This window comes from Hemibagrus wyckioides, linkage group LG07 (assembly GCF_019097595.1).
Source record: "Hemibagrus wyckioides isolate EC202008001 linkage group LG07, SWU_Hwy_1.0, whole genome shotgun sequence".
NCBI lineage: Eukaryota > Metazoa > Chordata > Actinopteri > Siluriformes > Bagridae > Hemibagrus > Hemibagrus wyckioides.
Genome location: NC_080716.1, coordinates 3708845 through 3726943, shown reverse-complemented (window position 1 = coordinate 3726943; position 18099 = coordinate 3708845). Strand labels below are relative to the sequence as shown.

Below are 18099 nucleotides of genomic sequence, written 5' to 3'. Positions count from 1 at the left end.
TAGTGTTAGGCCTCAGAGAGCCGAGCTGAGTACATAGTTAAGTACGTATTCAAAGATAAATAACCTGATGTCATTTCCTTGCCATTATCACCTTTAACTTGCTCCTTTGGGATCCAAAATATATCTATATACAGATGTCAGTAAAGCTGCTTTCTGACGATTGTCCAAAAAAAAGCCTTGAATGTGAATAAAACTGTTTACTTGTTATGTTCTTTTCTCTCTCTCTCTCTCTCTCACACACACACACACACACACATTTTAAACCCCAACACATTATATTTTACTTGGTCAAACGGTAATTTCCCTAAGCACTAGAATTCAGCTGCTTGGTATCAAGAAAATCAAGTCAGAGATTTGAGGAAGTTGCTAGAAAACTATAGAGCAAAATGTGGCTGTTTCATATCATAATGATTTAATGATGACACATATATTATACACTGAATTTTTTGAGGGTAGATGTGTGCGAGAGACTGATAAAGTAGTTTTACAGTAAAATTCACACTCAGCATTTTGTTCTATTAAGAGTCGCTTCTCTGAGGCGCAGCAGATGCTACCAAGCACAATATCAAATGTCACAGTGTAGGCATATTTTTGAGTGTGTGTGAGTGGGGAGAGAGAGAGAGAGAGAGAGAGAGAGAGAGAGAGAGAGATGATGATGATTATTTAATAGGTGTCTGGGTAAGGAGGTGTGTTCTCTTCTCTTAAGTATATAAATACAAGAAGATTTACTTTCTGATTGTTTTATCTGTATTGATTTTGGCACTGGTTGGATTACTGAGGAGAGTTTTATTTTGTTGAGCCACAACAAAAGGATATCGAAAGGAAGAAAGCACTCATTTTTCAAGATGAAAGGAGAACTCAATTTCCTAAGGACATATATAGGACCTAAGAGAAAACCAACTTTGGTGCCATTTGAGAGAGATGAAGGAATTCCTCTTCCCATTCTCAACATCAGATCTTCTCTTTTCTCTCCAACACTGGGTGCAGCCCAAAAACTCCTACTGATGCCTGGTTGATTCCTCGAATCTATGTCTTTCAGCCTATTTATATCAACGGATATCCACCTTTCTTAGAACAATCAAGGAAGGAGTGAAGAAGAGGCTTTCGTATCAATGACACACAGGTGCTTCCTGTATGAAAATGGTTTTCTTTTTCTTGCATCCTTTCTTCTCTTTGTCAGACAGAGGAACAAAGAAGCAAGATAAGCAAATGAGGTGGACGAATTAAGAAATGTGAACCTTCCACCAAATGTCCTATCCAATAGGCCCATGGTGCCACCACATTTCAGTTTGTGTTCCATGATGGTGGAGTGGTGCAACTGGCAAACATTTATTCAAAAGATAATAAAAAACGCCTGTCCACTCTACACACTTGGCTGACAACACACTCTGGGCCATGCATGTGAGAGCAGACCTTTAGTAGGAAGTGATGCACTTGGAGAACATACACTGGCAAAGATGGAATCCATACACTGCATATGCAAGCAATATGAAAAGGAAAGAGTGGATGCATTCAAGTATGCCTGACTCTTTGCTAATGTCTCCAGGGAATCTAATTGGATTCTAACACTACAAATCTCAAATCAATACCATGTGTGGAGTTGAAAGCTTTACTTTACAACAGTCAGTTTGAGCCCAGAGTGATACCTTGTTTATTAAGAGAAGAGTTGATTTCAGTAGTCCCTGGTATCTTTATGCCTATTCTGTTCTGTATAGTGGCAGAAGGTGAAGGATGAGAGTGAATGAAGCTGTAGACCTGGACAGGGCAAGCAGTTTAAAGATAAGAATGAATATAAACAAGAAGAAGGAGGTGGACTCGATCCCAAACGACTTCACACTTGACAACATGATAATCAGTGACCTCCAAGATTTATTTTATTATGAAACGAGTAGTAAGCTAACTTATTTTTTTTTATTTTTTTATTTAAACCTCTGTCCTTGGCATGTCAGTATAGGTTCAATTTGGTTAACAGTTTCAAACATTAACGCTGTTCAACTACCTGTCGATAGTGGTGTCTGTGTTCGAATAAAATTATAAATCAGGATTTTTTTTTTTACCAAAGAGCACATCCCTTCAACCAGAAAGAGCAGGGAAACTGTCCTAAAACTCACATTAAAGGTTCATCAAGTAGCGCTTAGTTACATTTAAATGAGTTATGTTATTAGTATGCTAGTATATACTAGTATAATAGTATAAAATACTATATATATATATCTATATATCTATATATCTATATATATATATATATATATATATATATATATATATATATATATATATACAGTGAAACCTTGACTTACAAGTGACTCAACTTACAAGTTTTCCGAGATACGAGCCGTCGCTCGGTTGATTTTTTGCTTTAAGATACGAGCCGAGATCTGAGTTACGAGCGAGCGAGCTTATGCCACCCGCCACTCGGTCACCCAGCGAGCGGTCAGTTCACGTGGTTATCTCTCCAGGTCGTGCGTTGGCGCTGTGTAACGACACTTCATCACTCATTTTTCAAACATTTTGAAAGGGAGGAAGAAACAAACCTCCCTGGACAGGTTTTTATTGAAACGCCCTGCAAGTGAAAGCGAGGAAAGTGTGGCGAAAAAGGCAAAAGTCAGAGAAGAAGATGATTAACTGAAGTGAAAAAAAATAAATAAAAAAGTAGCAATTATGTTTAGCGATAAAGTGTAGCATAGTGTTTAAGTTAAATTTAGCAATTAATTGTAGCATTAAGTGTGTAGCGAGTAAGTTAAGTTAAGCGATAGAGTACGAAATGAAAAACTCCGCCACCCTCCTCCACCAATCTCCTCCCACCTCCGCTAGCATCTTCGTCTGATCTTCAACGTAAGTACACTTAATAAAACCAGTTTATTTCTTTACATTCTCTTTTATTATGTATTATTATTGTTTTATACATTATTTGTTATTTATAAAGTACATTTTTCTTATTTAAAAAACACGTAACAAAAAAAATTGGTGTGGTTTTTGGGGGTCTGGAACGGATTAATAGCATTGCAATTCATTTTAATGCGGAAATTTGATTTGATATACGAGCAAATTGAGTTACGAGCTCGGACACAGAACCAATTAAACTCGTAAGTCAAGGTATTACTGTACTAGTATTTTCTTTAGATCAAGCACTTTACAGGCATATTAGCTTGTTAACTCTATAGCAGTGAACACAGTTCAATAAGCTGGACGGTTGCTGAGAAAAGAGTTTTAGAGGTTTACATAGCGGGTTTTTCAGACAAGTTTTGCAACTTTCAACTGCAGAATTTTATCTTCTCATCTTGACATATGAAGAGCAGATTCCAAAGTTTCAACATCATCCTTGTTCTCTGGAACTTATAGTCCGCAATTTTGCTATCTCTGCTACGCCTACACTGGATTTCCTTTTAAAGTGTTGACCAATGTCACAGAACATTCAGACGGGGTTTTTAATCCAATATGTCTGAAACCACTGATATTTTTCTTCGATTAAACGTTAAACTAGGCTAGTGATGTCACAATAGCATGGCACACGCTAATTTCTCACAGGACTAGCGGAAATTTTGCACTAACTAGCATCTGATTCACTAAAGACAGTAGAAATATTTGAGTAGGAATATGTTTCATGTGTTTCAGGATGGAGTTTTAGTTTTCATGGGGCTGTTGTTTTTTGTTTTTTAAAGTTAGAAGTCTTTGTATTTTGGGCGTTCAATGTGCTGCGCGACATACTAACGAGCTGCTTGCACTCCCTAACGGTAGATGGCGCTACAAGCAAATTTGCGCCATTGTGAGAGCATTATACGCTCCGGCGGAAAACAAGGGAGAGTTGATATTTGTAAAGATGGCGCTGGCTAATGTGTTGAAGAGTGAGTGTGCGGATTTTGAACAGCCTTTTTCATTCGGCTGTGGATTCAACGACACTGATCTCGGTTTCGGTGAACCTTCAGGCGACCGTCTGAATTTCTCCGTGAAGTCCTTTGAAGGAGAAGAAGATGGAATTGAGAGAAAAATTGAGTTTCTTCACGGGACAACCACCTTAGCCTTCAAAGTGAGTTATAGTCTCTGTGCTAGCTTGGTATTTCTAGTAGCTGTCCGTCATTGGAAAAAAAAAGAAAAGATATTTATAAAGCGTATAGTGTTTAAATCATTGTTGCAAACAAGGCAAGATGTAGCTAACCCTGTCTCGCTAGCACATTATGTAGTGGCACTTGGTGTAGCTAGCTAAATAGCCGGCAGAGAATAATAAATTGATAAATACTTCAAACCACTTTTCTCGCCTCTAACATTACATTTGATCGCTTTATATATTTTATTTGCGTATAATGATAATGATTGAATGCTTCCTCCATGTCGTCAGCTTACCGTTTCTCTTATTCATGCTCTCTGCCGCTATATTAAGCTTAAATCCTAAACGGCTTCGTGTTCCCTTCATCTGTGCACTTCGCGCCGTGTGAAGTATAGCGTGCTTGCGCCCTATCTAGTGCACTTTGGTTTAGCCGGGAGACATTTTGGGATTCCAAATTACGCTCTTGCTTCTAAATGTAACTTTGAAATACTGCCTTTACAGGGAATGTTTCTAGCTGATTATTTAATAAATCCTTTCTGTTGCTGTATAAATGAGACTTGGTCTTAATAATTAAGAATAATAATAGTAATAATAGTAGTAGTAGTAGTAGTAACGCACAACATAAATCGTTTATGTAATGTTTATCTTTTCAAAATTGTTTCCCCCTCGATTTCCTCATTAAATTATTAAATATCTAACATTCCGTGTAACGGAATATCTTAATTACTGAATCTTGACTCGTTTGTTAGAATCGATTCTTTTGAATGAATCAGTTGAATCTGTTTCAACCTGTTTCATACTTCTGCATTCAGTGTAGCGATACAGAGAGCTCCAAGGAATTTAATTTGTTTACTTGTGTGTATTTTAGTCTCATTTTCTTTTTCTTATTGTAGTTTGACAGTTTCCTCTTGCACAACAGCTACAAACACGGGATGTTTGTTAAAGTCTGACTTACGAACTGTTTTAAAACGTTATTGGAACGGTTTTCCAATTACTGTCCAGTTACAGGTCTTTCTTGAGTGCTTACTAAAATAATAAATATTTTTGAATGTATAGTGAGGGTTTTTTTTCTTTTTGACACACACGCAGATGGCCGAAAGTTTTCCTAAACAGTTAGAGTGCGTTTGACGTTTGTACGTTAGTGACATCTAGTGGTCAAAAGCGTGAAGTGCATTTGTTAATACACTGAGTCCTAATGAAAGGTGTTGCATTATATTTATTTATTTATTTGTCAAGTCTTGGTGGGATATGATGCATGTTTTCATTTGTAAAGTACCTGCTCTTTGCTTTTTCTTCCTCAGTTTCAGCATGGCGTCATCGTAGCGGTGGACTCCCGAGCGACAGCTGGTTCGTACATTGCATCTCAGACAGTGAAGAAGGTCATCGAGATCAACCCCTACCTGCTGGGCACCATGGCGGGTGGAGCCGCCGACTGCAGTTTCTGGGAGCGCCTTTTGGCAAGGCAGTGCCGCATCTACGAGCTGCGCAACAAGGAGCGTATTTCAGTAGCTGCCGCCTCCAAGCTGTTGGCTAACATGGTGTACCAGTACAAAGGAATGGGCCTGAGCATGGGCACCATGGTCTGTGGCTGGGACAAGAGGGGGCCAGGTAATTATGATACTGCTTGGTTTTTGGATGAGTCATGACAGATTCACATGGAAAACTATAGTTTTTCATCTAATGATTTATGATTGATTCATGATTATTTATAATTCTGCAAAAATATGCAATTTAAAACATCAGATAAAATGCCTCAGAAACAATTTTTGTTTCTCAGAGATTCAGGGGCAATAAGGGTCAATCACAGAGAGAGGACAATCGGACAGTCGACATGTTTAACGAGGCCCTGCGTTAATTGAAATCAATATGGCTGTGACCATCATGTTGCATTATGGCTGACTCTGGTGCTCTAAAAGGACAATTGGGTCATGTGTATAATCCAATTGGCTGGATCAATATGGTTTATGCAGAGCCCATAGTGAATGGTGTCTACTGAAACTGTGCTTTTTTTCTGTCAACTGGGAATAATGATTGTGTAAAAGCATCAGTAGCAGTTCTTTTAAACAAAATGTGATTGATTTGATTTACAAAACATTTATGTCTTGTAAATGTTACAAGAAATGTTAGTAACAGCACTGTTCATGTCTGCTACACTTATTCCTGTCATTTAGTTCAAATGAATCCAAATATGACAGAGTTGTGTTGGTAATGAAGTTAAGGATCATCTATGTAAAGTTTTGAATAGTAAAGCATCTGCTCTGAAAGTCAGAAAAAGCTCGACCACTAGGTGCTTGACACCTGGATGATTGAAAAAGGCTGAGGCTCGCAGAAACTTCATGGTACGCTGTTCACTTCTGTTTACTTTTACAAAGTGCCACATATTCAGGTGCTTTTTCTACGCCGTTCGCATCACCCCACTTCCTCGGCATGCAGTCACAGAGCTTATTGTTGGCTGGTTGCGTCACTTTGCCTCCCCGACCTCATTCCCTGTATACGAGCACACAGCCGTTCTGTAGAAAGGAATGATGGCAGGCTCCTTTTGTTGGGAAATGATTTCAAGTGTTTGAGAGCTGTGGAGATGGTATGGTATTATCTGTGACTGTATCCTGAAGTGCTCTTGCACAGCTCTCCTGATGGGTCCTCATGCATCTCTGCAATGAAAAGCCTATCCATTTTATTATTATTATTTTTTTTTTTTTCCCAGTCTGGCAAATTACCCCAAGAAGTCAGGGGGCTGTAACGATTAGCGTGCTGAGCTAACGATGCATACAGAAGGTGCAATTTGCCAGTTGAAAGCCTTTCTGAGCTAAACCGTTTAAAGAATCTTCCGGTAATAGACAATCCTTAAATAGTCAGCGATTGCCTGACGTTTGTTAAAAGTTCCTCTAAGCAGGTGGGCTGACTTCTGCCAACATGCATCTGCTGTCCATGTTTTGACCGCGTGACGGACTCATACTCATTAATGCCCCATCTGCAGCTTGGCTCTGGCTAAGCACAGATGGGTACTAGTCACCATTAGCGATCTGTGCTGGTTGTACATGTCTCACCATGGAGAACACGCAGTGCCATGCATCCTATTGGTGTCCTATAACCTTTACTGCTGACCCTGTGAAGTAGAGAATTGGGTCAGTTATGAAACCCCTACTTATGCCATATTGAAGTAATTCCTCTTCCTTAATAACACTGAGTGAGGTCTGAGCCTCAGGTATGGATCAATAATTAATTTGAGTGTTCCAGAGGCATCGATATCTCAAGCTACGATACGTCTGCCTGTGCCATGTCAGCAGCTTGTACGAGGCTTGTTCAGTCTGAGGAGAAAGTTGAAGTGCTCCAGGTCTATCTTTTTTTCCATTTCCTATTTTTGTTCTGGAAGACTGGTGTCTTAGCTGTCAGGATCGTAGACGGATCCCAGAAACTGTGAGGCGACACCAGTGCTGTGCCTTTGACATAGCGATCTTTCTTTTTTCAGGGCTCTACTACGTGGATTCTGAAGGGAACCGGGTATGCGGTGATATGTTTGCTGTAGGCTCAGGTTCGATGTATGCCTACGGAGTCCTCGACAGTGGCCATCGGAATGATCTGACCATCGAGGAGGCCTGCGATCTTGGCCGGCGTGCCATCTACCAAGCCACCTACCGTGATGCCTACAGCGGCGGTCAAGTCAACCTTTACCGTGTACACAGTGAAGGCTGGGAGAGAGTCTCGCAAGATAACGTACTCGAGCTCCACCACCAATACCAGAGTCAGAAGGCCTAGGGAGATGAACGGGTCAGGAGGGGTGGGTTAGTGACAGAAGATAATATGGTGTTTTGTGGGTTTCAAACAGTGTAACACAAGTACAGTTAAGAGTGCAAGTGGAAGGACCAGGGGTCGAACATTTGGTCCTATGTTAATATGTTCATTTCTTTCTTGTAACACATCAGTTAAACCTGGAAGAAATTGTGGCGCTTAATTAGACCCTAGAAATGCTGAAGTTCTTGAATCTCTGTAACTGTATTGTAACCCATTTACATTTACCACGGTCTCATTTTCATTTATTTTTCTCGCAATATGTTTGTTGAGTAGCTCAGTGCTCGTATGTCATTGTGCTGCAGTTCCTCATGTTTGGTGTGATAAATATTACACATTGCATCTTAGTGGCCATATCGAGCTAGCCAGCTTTGTCAAAGCACGAGTTCGCTTAATTACTTCTCACTACATACATAACTGTTAAGAACACTTATAATAAACTCTGGGATTGTTTTTGCTATGTTCCTTGGTTACTTCTTTCTTGATTTACACCCTAATTTAAATACTCAGACATTTGCTTGTGAAGTGGAGAGTCATTAGGTTTGTCCAAGGTACCCTTTTTTTTTTTTTTTTTTTTAAACTTTTCTCTGAGACTCACTTCTGTGTATTTAATTGGTTCAAGTCATGCCATCTTAAAAAAAAAAAAAGACCCCATTAAACATTTATACCCTGTTTTGTAACCTATTATTTATTACCGTTTATTAACTTGCTGGACTGACATGGACACAGTACTCAAAGGCCCTGTGTTCTACACCAGTAATGGCTTTAACCTTGTTCTAAGCTCTCATTAAATTCTAAATTGTCCCCCTCAGTACTGCCTTTCCATGGCAACTCCTTAACCTTTCCAGCTGTCCACACCATCAGATCCACCAGGATATGAGCTAAGGTGGGCAGTTTGTAAGATATTTCTATAGATGTAAATGAGCAGCCTCTTTTTTTCCACTGCGTTGCTTCAAGAAAATGAAGAGGCAAGAACTGCTCACTCATAACAAGGCTGCAAATCGAATATGGTAATGAGTTTTTCTAGGATTAATGTGCAAGTGAAACATCTGCGACAAGAAAGTAGGAGAAGCTGGTTTGGGGTAAATTTGAGTTTGTGAGAACAGCGTTCAGGCGTGTTCAATACAAATCCGAACCTGAACTGTGTTTAAATGGTTTGCTTAATTATCTCATCTGTTAACATTTCATGAACTAGTGGTGGGCGACCGGGTAATTTCGTATAGATATGGATAGAATTATAATATATAGAGCTATTAGCGACCCTAATTGTCTTAATTTAGATTAGAATAATTCTACTTTTTGTTTCTTCTCTTGATATCCCAATTTATATCACATCCATAGATACAGAATTATGACCCATAACAAGTCTTAACAAGCATTTGTCACAAAGCCTTCATGCAATCATGAGTTTTGTAAATGAGGCTCCACCTTGCTAAAATTGATTGGCATGTGGTGCAGATTTTGTTTACAAATCTCACCAGGTTTTTCATAATTATTGAGATTCTCTCTGCAGGATGAGTACATGTGTACACTCATGCCAAGGCATTTTAACAAAGGGATAAAGTGATGTTTGTTGATTTTCTGTCAATGCAGCTGAATCATTTTTTTTTTTTTAACCCTCACAGATGCTTTCCTTTGGGCAGCTTGCCATCTTCCCACTATGCTTTGGCAAAGTTTTGCGTTTGTCTAGGGTACACCTAGAGGGTTTCTGAAGATTAGCGTTGGTGTATGAGATTGGGCCAAGGGTTTTAGATCGTTCTGTCCTGTCCTCTTTGATTAGGCAAGAGACAGAATTCTCAGCTGTTCCCTTTTATCTGTATCCTGTTTCCACACCATATTTTTTTCAGCATTCATGGTAATTACAAAAACTACAAATTGGTCTGCCCTTCGCAAGAAGGGTAGCAGACCAACACAAGCCACCTTACCCTGTGCCAGCTTTCTAGCTCTCCACTGGAGGTATGGTTGTTGGATTCAGGTCCGGCCTTGGATTCTGGTCTGATACAAGACTGAATCCCAATACATTTTCTTTATTGATTTAAGCTTGTCTCTGATTTATTGTCATTTGTACTTGGACTTGTTTCAGTCTCTGCATGGGTCTTGCTAAATGTCTTCTTCAACTCTGCCAAGAGTTTGTAAAAATAAACGTTGTGGTGTGTTCTTACATAAATTTTGGCAAGAAGTGGTTCCTTCTTCAAGCTGATTTTTTTAGTTTGGAACTTTTCTTGGACATTACAGTTCCATTTTGCTTAGGTTTCTCTCTGTTCATGTACAAATCTTTTGCAAAGCTGCACATTTCTTAATGGGATGGAGTCTTAATAAGTGGAACCTTAACCCCTTCTCTTTGCTTGAGAACAGACTGCCTCCTGAAGGGAGGTCTTGATAGACAGATCTATCAGTCTGGTCACTTAACTCTGTACCAAAGCCAATACCTTTGCATCTCCATGCGGTGGGTCCACAGGCATGCGCTAAAACCTTGAAGTGCAACATCTGATCTTATCAGTTTAGATTTCTTGAACAGGGAGCCTAAAGAGAGGCTTGCTCCATCCTCTTCAGACATTGCCCTGGTGTTGTGGAGCCTTAACAAATGTATGTAAATACATTCATGTAGTTATGCAAGTCTCTATGTTAGAGTTGGGCTAAGGTTAAGTTTCATCTAGGGTTGATGTAGGATTACGGTTTGATCAGGGTAAGGACTTCCAATTGAGTTATTGCTTACCTTAGAGTTGGCCTTGAAGTATGATTAATTTTGTTCTAAGGTTCTGGTTAAACTAAAGTTATGGTTTGCTTTGGCGCATAGACTTTGCTTTAGGTTATTCAAGTCTTTCTTTTGCTAAGAATGGAAAATCTAAAATATTAAACTTGGATCTACTGAAATAGATCACTGTCATGTGTTTCTATAACCAGACTGACCTTCTAGAATTTGAAATACCCCGAACCGCACATATAATGCAATTTCACAAAATAGTTTACAATTTCACATACCTGATTACATTTACAGTCTACTAAAACATGGGTGTAATATACACACCCCTTGATGCTTAAAGTAAAAATTTCTCAAGTGTCCACTAGAGGCCTCTATTGGTCAAAAAAATATAGGCCCTGTGTAAATATCTTCAATGTTTCTGTGAAAGGGCAAAAATCTTTCTGTTTTATTTGTTGAAATATTAAGTACTTTTTCTAAATAAATTTTTATACATTTTAAAAGTAAGTATTTTTATGACCTAATTTTTTAATACACATACAACAAAACACACTTTCTGAAATCACAGTTTAGTTTTTCTTCCCATGAAGTGTTAAGTTTATTATGATATTCTTATGATTAAATTTTCACAACCTGGAGCCATATCTGAGAAGGAGAAAGTATTAGCATTCATGTTGTTGTGCCTTCTGGCTTCTCTGTTAACATTTAATTTTTATTTCATTTTCTTGTATCACCAACAGCATAACGATTAGGTGAGTAACATTTTTAATCCAATTATTGCAGGCTTATTGTTGTTAAAAGAAAGTCATTAAAAATCCATCTTCAGGCCATGTTTCTTTATTGACACACCCCCAAGTTGGAATGATGGGTCTTGTGTAGAAATGTACAAGCTTCCGAGTTGTATTTTGATATTGTTGTTGCGTACATTAATTGCATTAATATGATGATTCTGGCAGGTCTTGAAGGCAGCGAGCCACTTAGAATAGAATTTTTTACACAATGCAAGCAATCAGATCTGGATGAAGATGTGTACTCCTTTATGGTCTGTTTCTTCAATTAAAAATGGCTAAATTTTCCAAACTGCTTTGAGGGTTTGCTAAGGTCATACAAAAATGAGGTGGTGATTAAATTTAGCTAGCTGTCTTGGTTTATCACTTTGGTTTGCTAGGTATAATATCAGGTTTCATTGAAAATTGTACTGCAGTCAGCCACTAGAGGGCTTCAGAAATATTTTGTCTTTACTTATTAATCCCTGTTATGACTAATCTTATGTACAGTCATTGGTTGGAATTCTGAAGTTTAATACATGTGTGATGAAATCAGACTCATTTTGTCAGAATGAGTATAAATGAAGAAACATTTATACTGACTGTGAAATATTTATGCATGGCACTGTCCAGGACTGTCTTGCATGCACAAGCTTGCAGGAAGATCTAGGGTTGTGGAGAAAGCAGAGAGAAACCTAATAAAGTAAATTAGCTTTCAAAACAGTGTTACTGTACCCTTGATCACAAAGCGTAATATAAACTGGCACAAAACCAGACTTGTTGGCTTGCTAGAAAGCGAGCTTTTATGTTTGTTGTTGTTGTTGTTGTTGTTGTTGGGGCGCTGGTGGCTCAGTGGTAGGTTTCTCGCCTACCATGTGGAAGGCCCGGGTTCGATTCCCAGCCAGTGCCCACACCCCAGCAACTGGATGCAGTGCCGGTCCCAAGCCTGGATAAAATGGGAGGGTTGCGTCAGGAAGGGCATCTGGCGTAAAACCGGATGCAAAAGCTTTTATGATAAATTCAGTTTAGAGGTTATATAGACCATCCGAGTTTTGTTTAAAAGTATTGCATTCTTTAAAATGACAGGCAGAGACCCTATAGCAAAAGTTTGTAGTTTTATCTATTACAATCATGTCATCCTGGTTTGATTTTACTTGATATTGGCTTGATATTGCCTTTGAAGCATTATTCATGAAAAAAAAAATTAAAATGACCCCGGGCGATAAATTTTCTTACTTTTTTATTCAAATCCAAGCTTTCTACTACCTAAGCATTTAACCCAACCTTATTGCTACCCAATAAACTCTCCATTACTTGATTCACAGCACAGCAGATACATCCAGCTGAAATCTTAGATGTTTTCCCATAAACCCCTTCTCTGCATCTTGATATTTATGTGCATCATCACAAACTAATTTAAAGCATACATCTTTTCCTAACATGAAAACAATGTGTCAAAACTGTAAAGCAAAGGAAACACGCATTTAAATATGTTCAAGTTCTGTTTGTTAGTGAAATATTGGTATCAAAAGCCACATCATTATTACAGCCTGCTCCCTGGGATACTGCTTAAAAACCAAACAATTTACTCCCCGACCTGGCAGTGTAAGTGCAGTGTGTGCTTTATCGTTACTCCCTCACACCAGGGAACAGGAGCACCTTGGAGGCAAAAACAGTGCCGTGCCAAAACAACTGCCAGCGAGACATTTGGGATGATCTTTGCTCCGACATTTTGCTCTTTATTGTGTTCTATGGAACATGGCCTGCAGAGTTTGTCAAAAAAATCTTTTTATTGTTTTTTCCTTAGTGGTTGCAGATGGCAATCTTTATTTTATATGCTCTACTTTGTTTCAGGGGACCTCAAACCTTCTGCAACGAACCGGTAAAAAAGTATTCCTCGGACACACTTAAGCCCATTTTGGTTTTCACAAACATTTACTAAGGATTTTGCCTAATTAGGGTGCCAAGCACTGAAGGTACATAAGCACATTACTGTTGTTGTTGTTGTTGTTGTTGTTGTCGTTGTTGTTGTTGTCGTCGTCGTCGTTGTTGTCGTCGTTGTTGTTGTTGTTGTCGTTGTTGTTGTCGTTGTTGTTGTTGTTGTTCTTCTTCTTCTTCTTCTTCTTCCTCTTCTTCTTCTTCTTCTTCTCACCATCTGGTAAAAAGTTATTTGCCAAATGTGGCAAAAGTTATTGGCCAGTCCTCCAGCACCACCATTGGGCCAAATCTGGGCCTAAATGGACTTTTGGAAGAACCTTTAAACCATGTGCCCAAAATCTAAACACCAGGCATCCATAGATTACCTGAGTTGAGTCAATTTCACCTTATAACATCAATTTCTAACATATTACAGTTTCCCCCATTTTGGAAATGTTTCTTCTTCAAAAATGTTTTTTTTGCTACTCTTCATACAAATTATTTCCAGTCAACACAAAATTTGGCACACACCATCTGCAGACCAACCTGGACAAATTTTTTGGTTTGTTTTGATATCAAACCGTTCTCAAATTTGAGGGGAATGTGTGAAAAAAAAAGCCGGACTGTGATTGAGAGAAAAAAACATAAACACCTTAGATGTTTTAAAATTCCAAGAAGAAAAGAATTTTCAGGTGAAAGCTGTAGCAATCATGAGTGATACTACAAATCACTCCTGAATCCTAAAGTTATGGCTTTGCTTTGACTGCTTTGGCAACAATTGTAGCACGCCTGTGAATGTGTAAAGTCTGAGTGCTTGGGCCCTGTAAGTTTTTAATTATTATTATTATTACTCAGCTTCAAATACTGCAGAAATCTGAATTCTGAGATGCTTTTCTGCTCACCATGTTTGTAAAGAGTGGTTATTTGACCTAACATAGCCTTTGGTTCAGCTTGACCCAGCCTCTCTTTCTACTCAGACCTCTCTGGTTGTTTTTTAACACTACACTTTTTAAAATAATTATAGTCATTGCTTTTGTTATCATCATTATTCCAGCCACAAAGCTGCAACAACAAGAGGATGTCAAGAGTGTGAGAGAAAAAATAAACAAAGAGTACAGTACAGTTAAGAAGGGAAAATAAAGTCTTCAGTTGAGGAGAGAAAGAAGATGAAAGACAAATAGGACTTAATAATTAAAGATAAGTTAACAGGTTATTTTAATATTAAAAAATATTAATTTAAAATAATATTAAAAAAGTTATCCTGTCATCAACTGTGAGTGATCTTAGTATAAAGCTTTGAGAAGGCTGGATATCGATAATGAAGAAATGACATTTAGATGTACCTATAGCCTGTGCAAGACCTTTGACCAAAATTTATTAAAGTAAGGACGTAACCAGAAGGCATGATAGTAATCATCTGTTAATGCTAGCTGTGGCCCCAGGATTGAGTACGATCCAAACAAGTAGCTTCTTAATTTAGTTGCTCATGTCTAAATCTGTTGTGTTTTGGTTTTGTCAGTGTAGAGTCAAGGCTTAATTTGATGACTCTCGTGTGTCCTTTTTTTGGCACTGCAAGATTTTTGATCAGGGACTAGGTACTCTGAACTCCTTATTCCTTAACCATATACATTTATCTTATCAACACCCACAGTAAATGAAGGTGCAGGTAAAATGTGTGTGTGTGGGCGTGTGAACCATGCTGAGCTACTGATTCTACATTTCTGACAGGCTGTGTGAGCAATGGAAGTAGATGTACCAACTCTACTGAATGCCAAACATAGAGGGGAATGAGTGACAGTGATTGGAGCAGGTTGGGCTGTAATTGGCAGGTTTGGTGCTAGCTGGTGATAGGTATTGTGATTATATGACGGATGCAGAATTTGGGGAAAGTGACAAGGTCAGTAGACCAAGTATGGTTTTTTTTTTTTTTTGGGCAGGGTGGTATAGCAATGGAAGTTGCTGTGACATGACAGGAAACAGGACATGGTATAGATGTCGAAGGTCTCATTTTGTCTCAGCTTTAGGACATTCCTTTCAGTCTGGCCACAAACTGACTTTCACCAATTGCCTGTTTTTCCACTCTGTTAAGAAATGTAAAACCAAGCCTCTCTTTATTTCTTATGAATGTGCTTATTACACCTCGGTGACTTTTCCTATAAAACACATTTTATCTAATTTAATGGGGAGCACTGTGGCTTGATGGTTAGCATATTTGCCTCACACCTCCAGGTTTGGGAGTTCAATTCCTGCCTATGCTTCGTGTGGAGCTTGCATGTTCTCCCTGTACCTTGGGATCTTGTTGGTCCTCTGGGTACTCCGGTTTCTTCCGCCAGTCATGCGTTATAGGCTGACTTGCATCTCTAAATCATGCGTAGTGTATGTGTGCAGTTGTGTCCTGTGATAGACTGGCATGCTGTCCAGGATGTGCCCTGCCTTGTGCCCTGAGTCTCCTGGGATAGGCTCTAGGTTTCTTGTGACCCAATGGGATAAATTGTATAGAGAATGGATGGATTTTATTTTATGCAACTAAACAGTTGATGGTTAATGGCTTTTGCTCAAAGGCACAGCAAGCCCCAACTTGGCTGGGATCTCAATTAATTTAATTATTTTTACAACCTGCATTGTGTTCTAATCAACTTAGTTGTTCTGTATCACAACATAAATAAATGAATAACCCTAACCAGTCAGTTACTAAGGATGCTCAAGACAGGGCTTTTATTGTCCCATGAGCTTCATATCTGACATCACTTGTGTAAATAAAATCTAAATAAAAAACACCTGCTTGTGTGACTTTTTTCCACTTGTGATGCACAATTTAACCAGATGGCTAAAGCAATTGTGTGTCTCCTATTTGCATCTGTATGTGCCTGTTTAGAACATCTGTTCATTCCCTATAGTGTATTTGGTTACATCCCTACTTTAATCGTACAATGGACAGACCCATGTTTGTCATTTATTTGTGATATTGGCCTCGCATTTTCATGTTTAGCGTGTCTTTTACGTCACCCAGTTTTAATGGATACAGAGATTGAGTCCTAATCTTCTGTTTATTACTCCTCCTTACCCTCATTAACTGCGTCTGCCACTGTTTCCACTAGCAGATTTAATTAGTGTGCTTGTAGAAATTGTCGATATCTGTCTTACACACTCACATACTGCTTTGTGTTATTCCTCATTGCCTTTCTTCATCCACCATGATTCTTTCACTCAGATACTCACGTTCATTTCACAAATAATTAATTTGTTTGTTTACTTCACAGAAGTTGGATAATTTCTCACTGTGATGATGCGCATGTAGCATCTTTTGCTGGCAGATGGGACCCGCTGGTACTTCACAGAAGCACCATACAGGCTGGGCAGGCTAATGTAGCACAAGAAGAGACCAGGTGTTCTGCAAGCGACAGGTTAGCCTGATGTGCTGATGCATGTCAATGAAGAAGAAGGTGCAAGACCAGCTTCCAGTCTTTTCCTTTTCTACATCCAGCAATATGCTCTTCCCAGCTGGAGCTGTTTTTGGTCCTGACCAAGAATAGAACTTTCCGAAAGTTTTAGATTTTTTGCTTGTAGCTAGAATAAAGAATTATAGCTATGAGTGTTCCAGTAATGAGATTGCTAAGACCAGGGTATTTTGGCGACAGTTTATTGTGTGATTTGGCCATGTATATAGTCCATAGAAGAAAAAAAGCCTATAGGCTGGAATTAAAATAGAATAAATCTACTTTTTCCACCTAATCCATGCAGAACACAACAATGTCAAAGTGAAAAGCTGGCAATAAAACATTTCTAGCATTATTTATTAATAAACAGCTACAATATCTTGGTTTGTATATCCTTTGGTTTGTATAACCTTTGGTTTGTATATCCTTTAATATTCCTATTCCCAGGAATAACTAATTGCTTTTAAGGTCACATAGTAACTTGATTTTATAAATACCTGTGTAAAATTCTAATAATAGACTTAAATAAAAACAGTTGTTTTTTTATGGCCCTTCAGTTTTCAACTGCACATCCATACAAATGCGGTAGCATGGGCTCTAAGGGCAAAAAAACTATTTGAAGACTTTGAAGATACCCCAAAGTACTATGAACTTCATCATCCATCCATTTTCCAAATCACTTTTCTTACCAGGATGCAGGAAGCTTGGAGCCTATCCTAGAAGACCTGGGGCACAAGGCAGGGTACACCCTGGACAGGATGCCAGTCTGTCATAAGGCGCACACTACAGACATTTTTATTTTAGTGATGCCAATCTCCCATGTCTCTGGACTGGGCAAGTCATGGGGAGAACATGCAAAATCCATGTGCAGGAATCAACCCCAACCCTGTTGTGGGTCAAATATGTTAATTACCGAGCCACCGTGCCCCATGTGCTACCATCAAAACTAGATGACTTGGAAAGAATGCATTTTATCCGCCAAAAAGGGAGCCAAATGGCAACTTTGAATACCTCAGAAGTTTTTATGGCCAACATAAGCAAACGTGCATGTACACAACAATTTCACAGATGTTCTACAAATCTGAAGTTTGCATAAAGACACTTGAAAGCTCCTGCAACAAACTGGCAGAAAGTTTTGTGTTCAGCAAAATAAAACATTTTGGCATGGATGCCAACAAGGCTCATAACTGAAACAATATTATCCTGGCTGTGAAGCATGGTGCTAGAAGCATGATGTTTTTAAACTGCAGGGACTTGGGAACTTGAGATTCTGGTGATCCAAATGAAAACTGGATGGAAATCTCCAGTAGGACAGTGACACAAAATCACAAGACCAAAGCTTCCACAGTGGTTTGCTAGAAACAAAGGATGGTGGATGTTCTAGCCCTGACCTAAATTCAATTGAAAAACGTTGGAGGTTAATAACTTACAACCTTAACTTGA

At 38.8% G+C, this 18099-nt stretch overlaps 1 protein-coding gene across 1 annotated transcript; it reads left to right on the top strand.

The window, feature by feature from the left end:
- Positions 1 to 3795: 3795 nt before the first annotated feature.
- On the top strand, positions 3796 to 8294 carry psmb5 (proteasome 20S subunit beta 5). Its single transcript, XM_058395152.1, has 3 exons — positions 3796 to 4027; positions 5347 to 5653; positions 7515 to 8294. The coding sequence occupies exons 1-3, from the start codon at positions 3821 to 3823 to the stop codon at positions 7799 to 7801; spliced, it is 801 nt and encodes a 266-aa protein (XP_058251135.1). The 5' UTR covers positions 3796 to 3820; the 3' UTR covers positions 7802 to 8294.
- The last annotated feature ends 9805 nt before the right edge of the window (positions 8295 to 18099 follow it).

Bases quoted from the DNA above. Each gene is read 5' to 3' on its own strand.
- psmb5 (XM_058395152.1), top strand. From the start codon at position 3,821: ATGGCGCTGGCTAATGTGTTGAAGAGTGAGTGTGCGGATTTTGAACAG. The intron at 4,028-5,346 runs GTGAGTTATAGT...TTTCTTCCTCAG, and splicing joins CAACCACCTTAGCCTTCAAA to TTTCAGCATGGCGTCATCGT. The intron at 5,654-7,514 runs GTAATTATGATA...TTCTTTTTTCAG, and splicing joins CTGGGACAAGAGGGGGCCAG to GGCTCTACTACGTGGATTCT.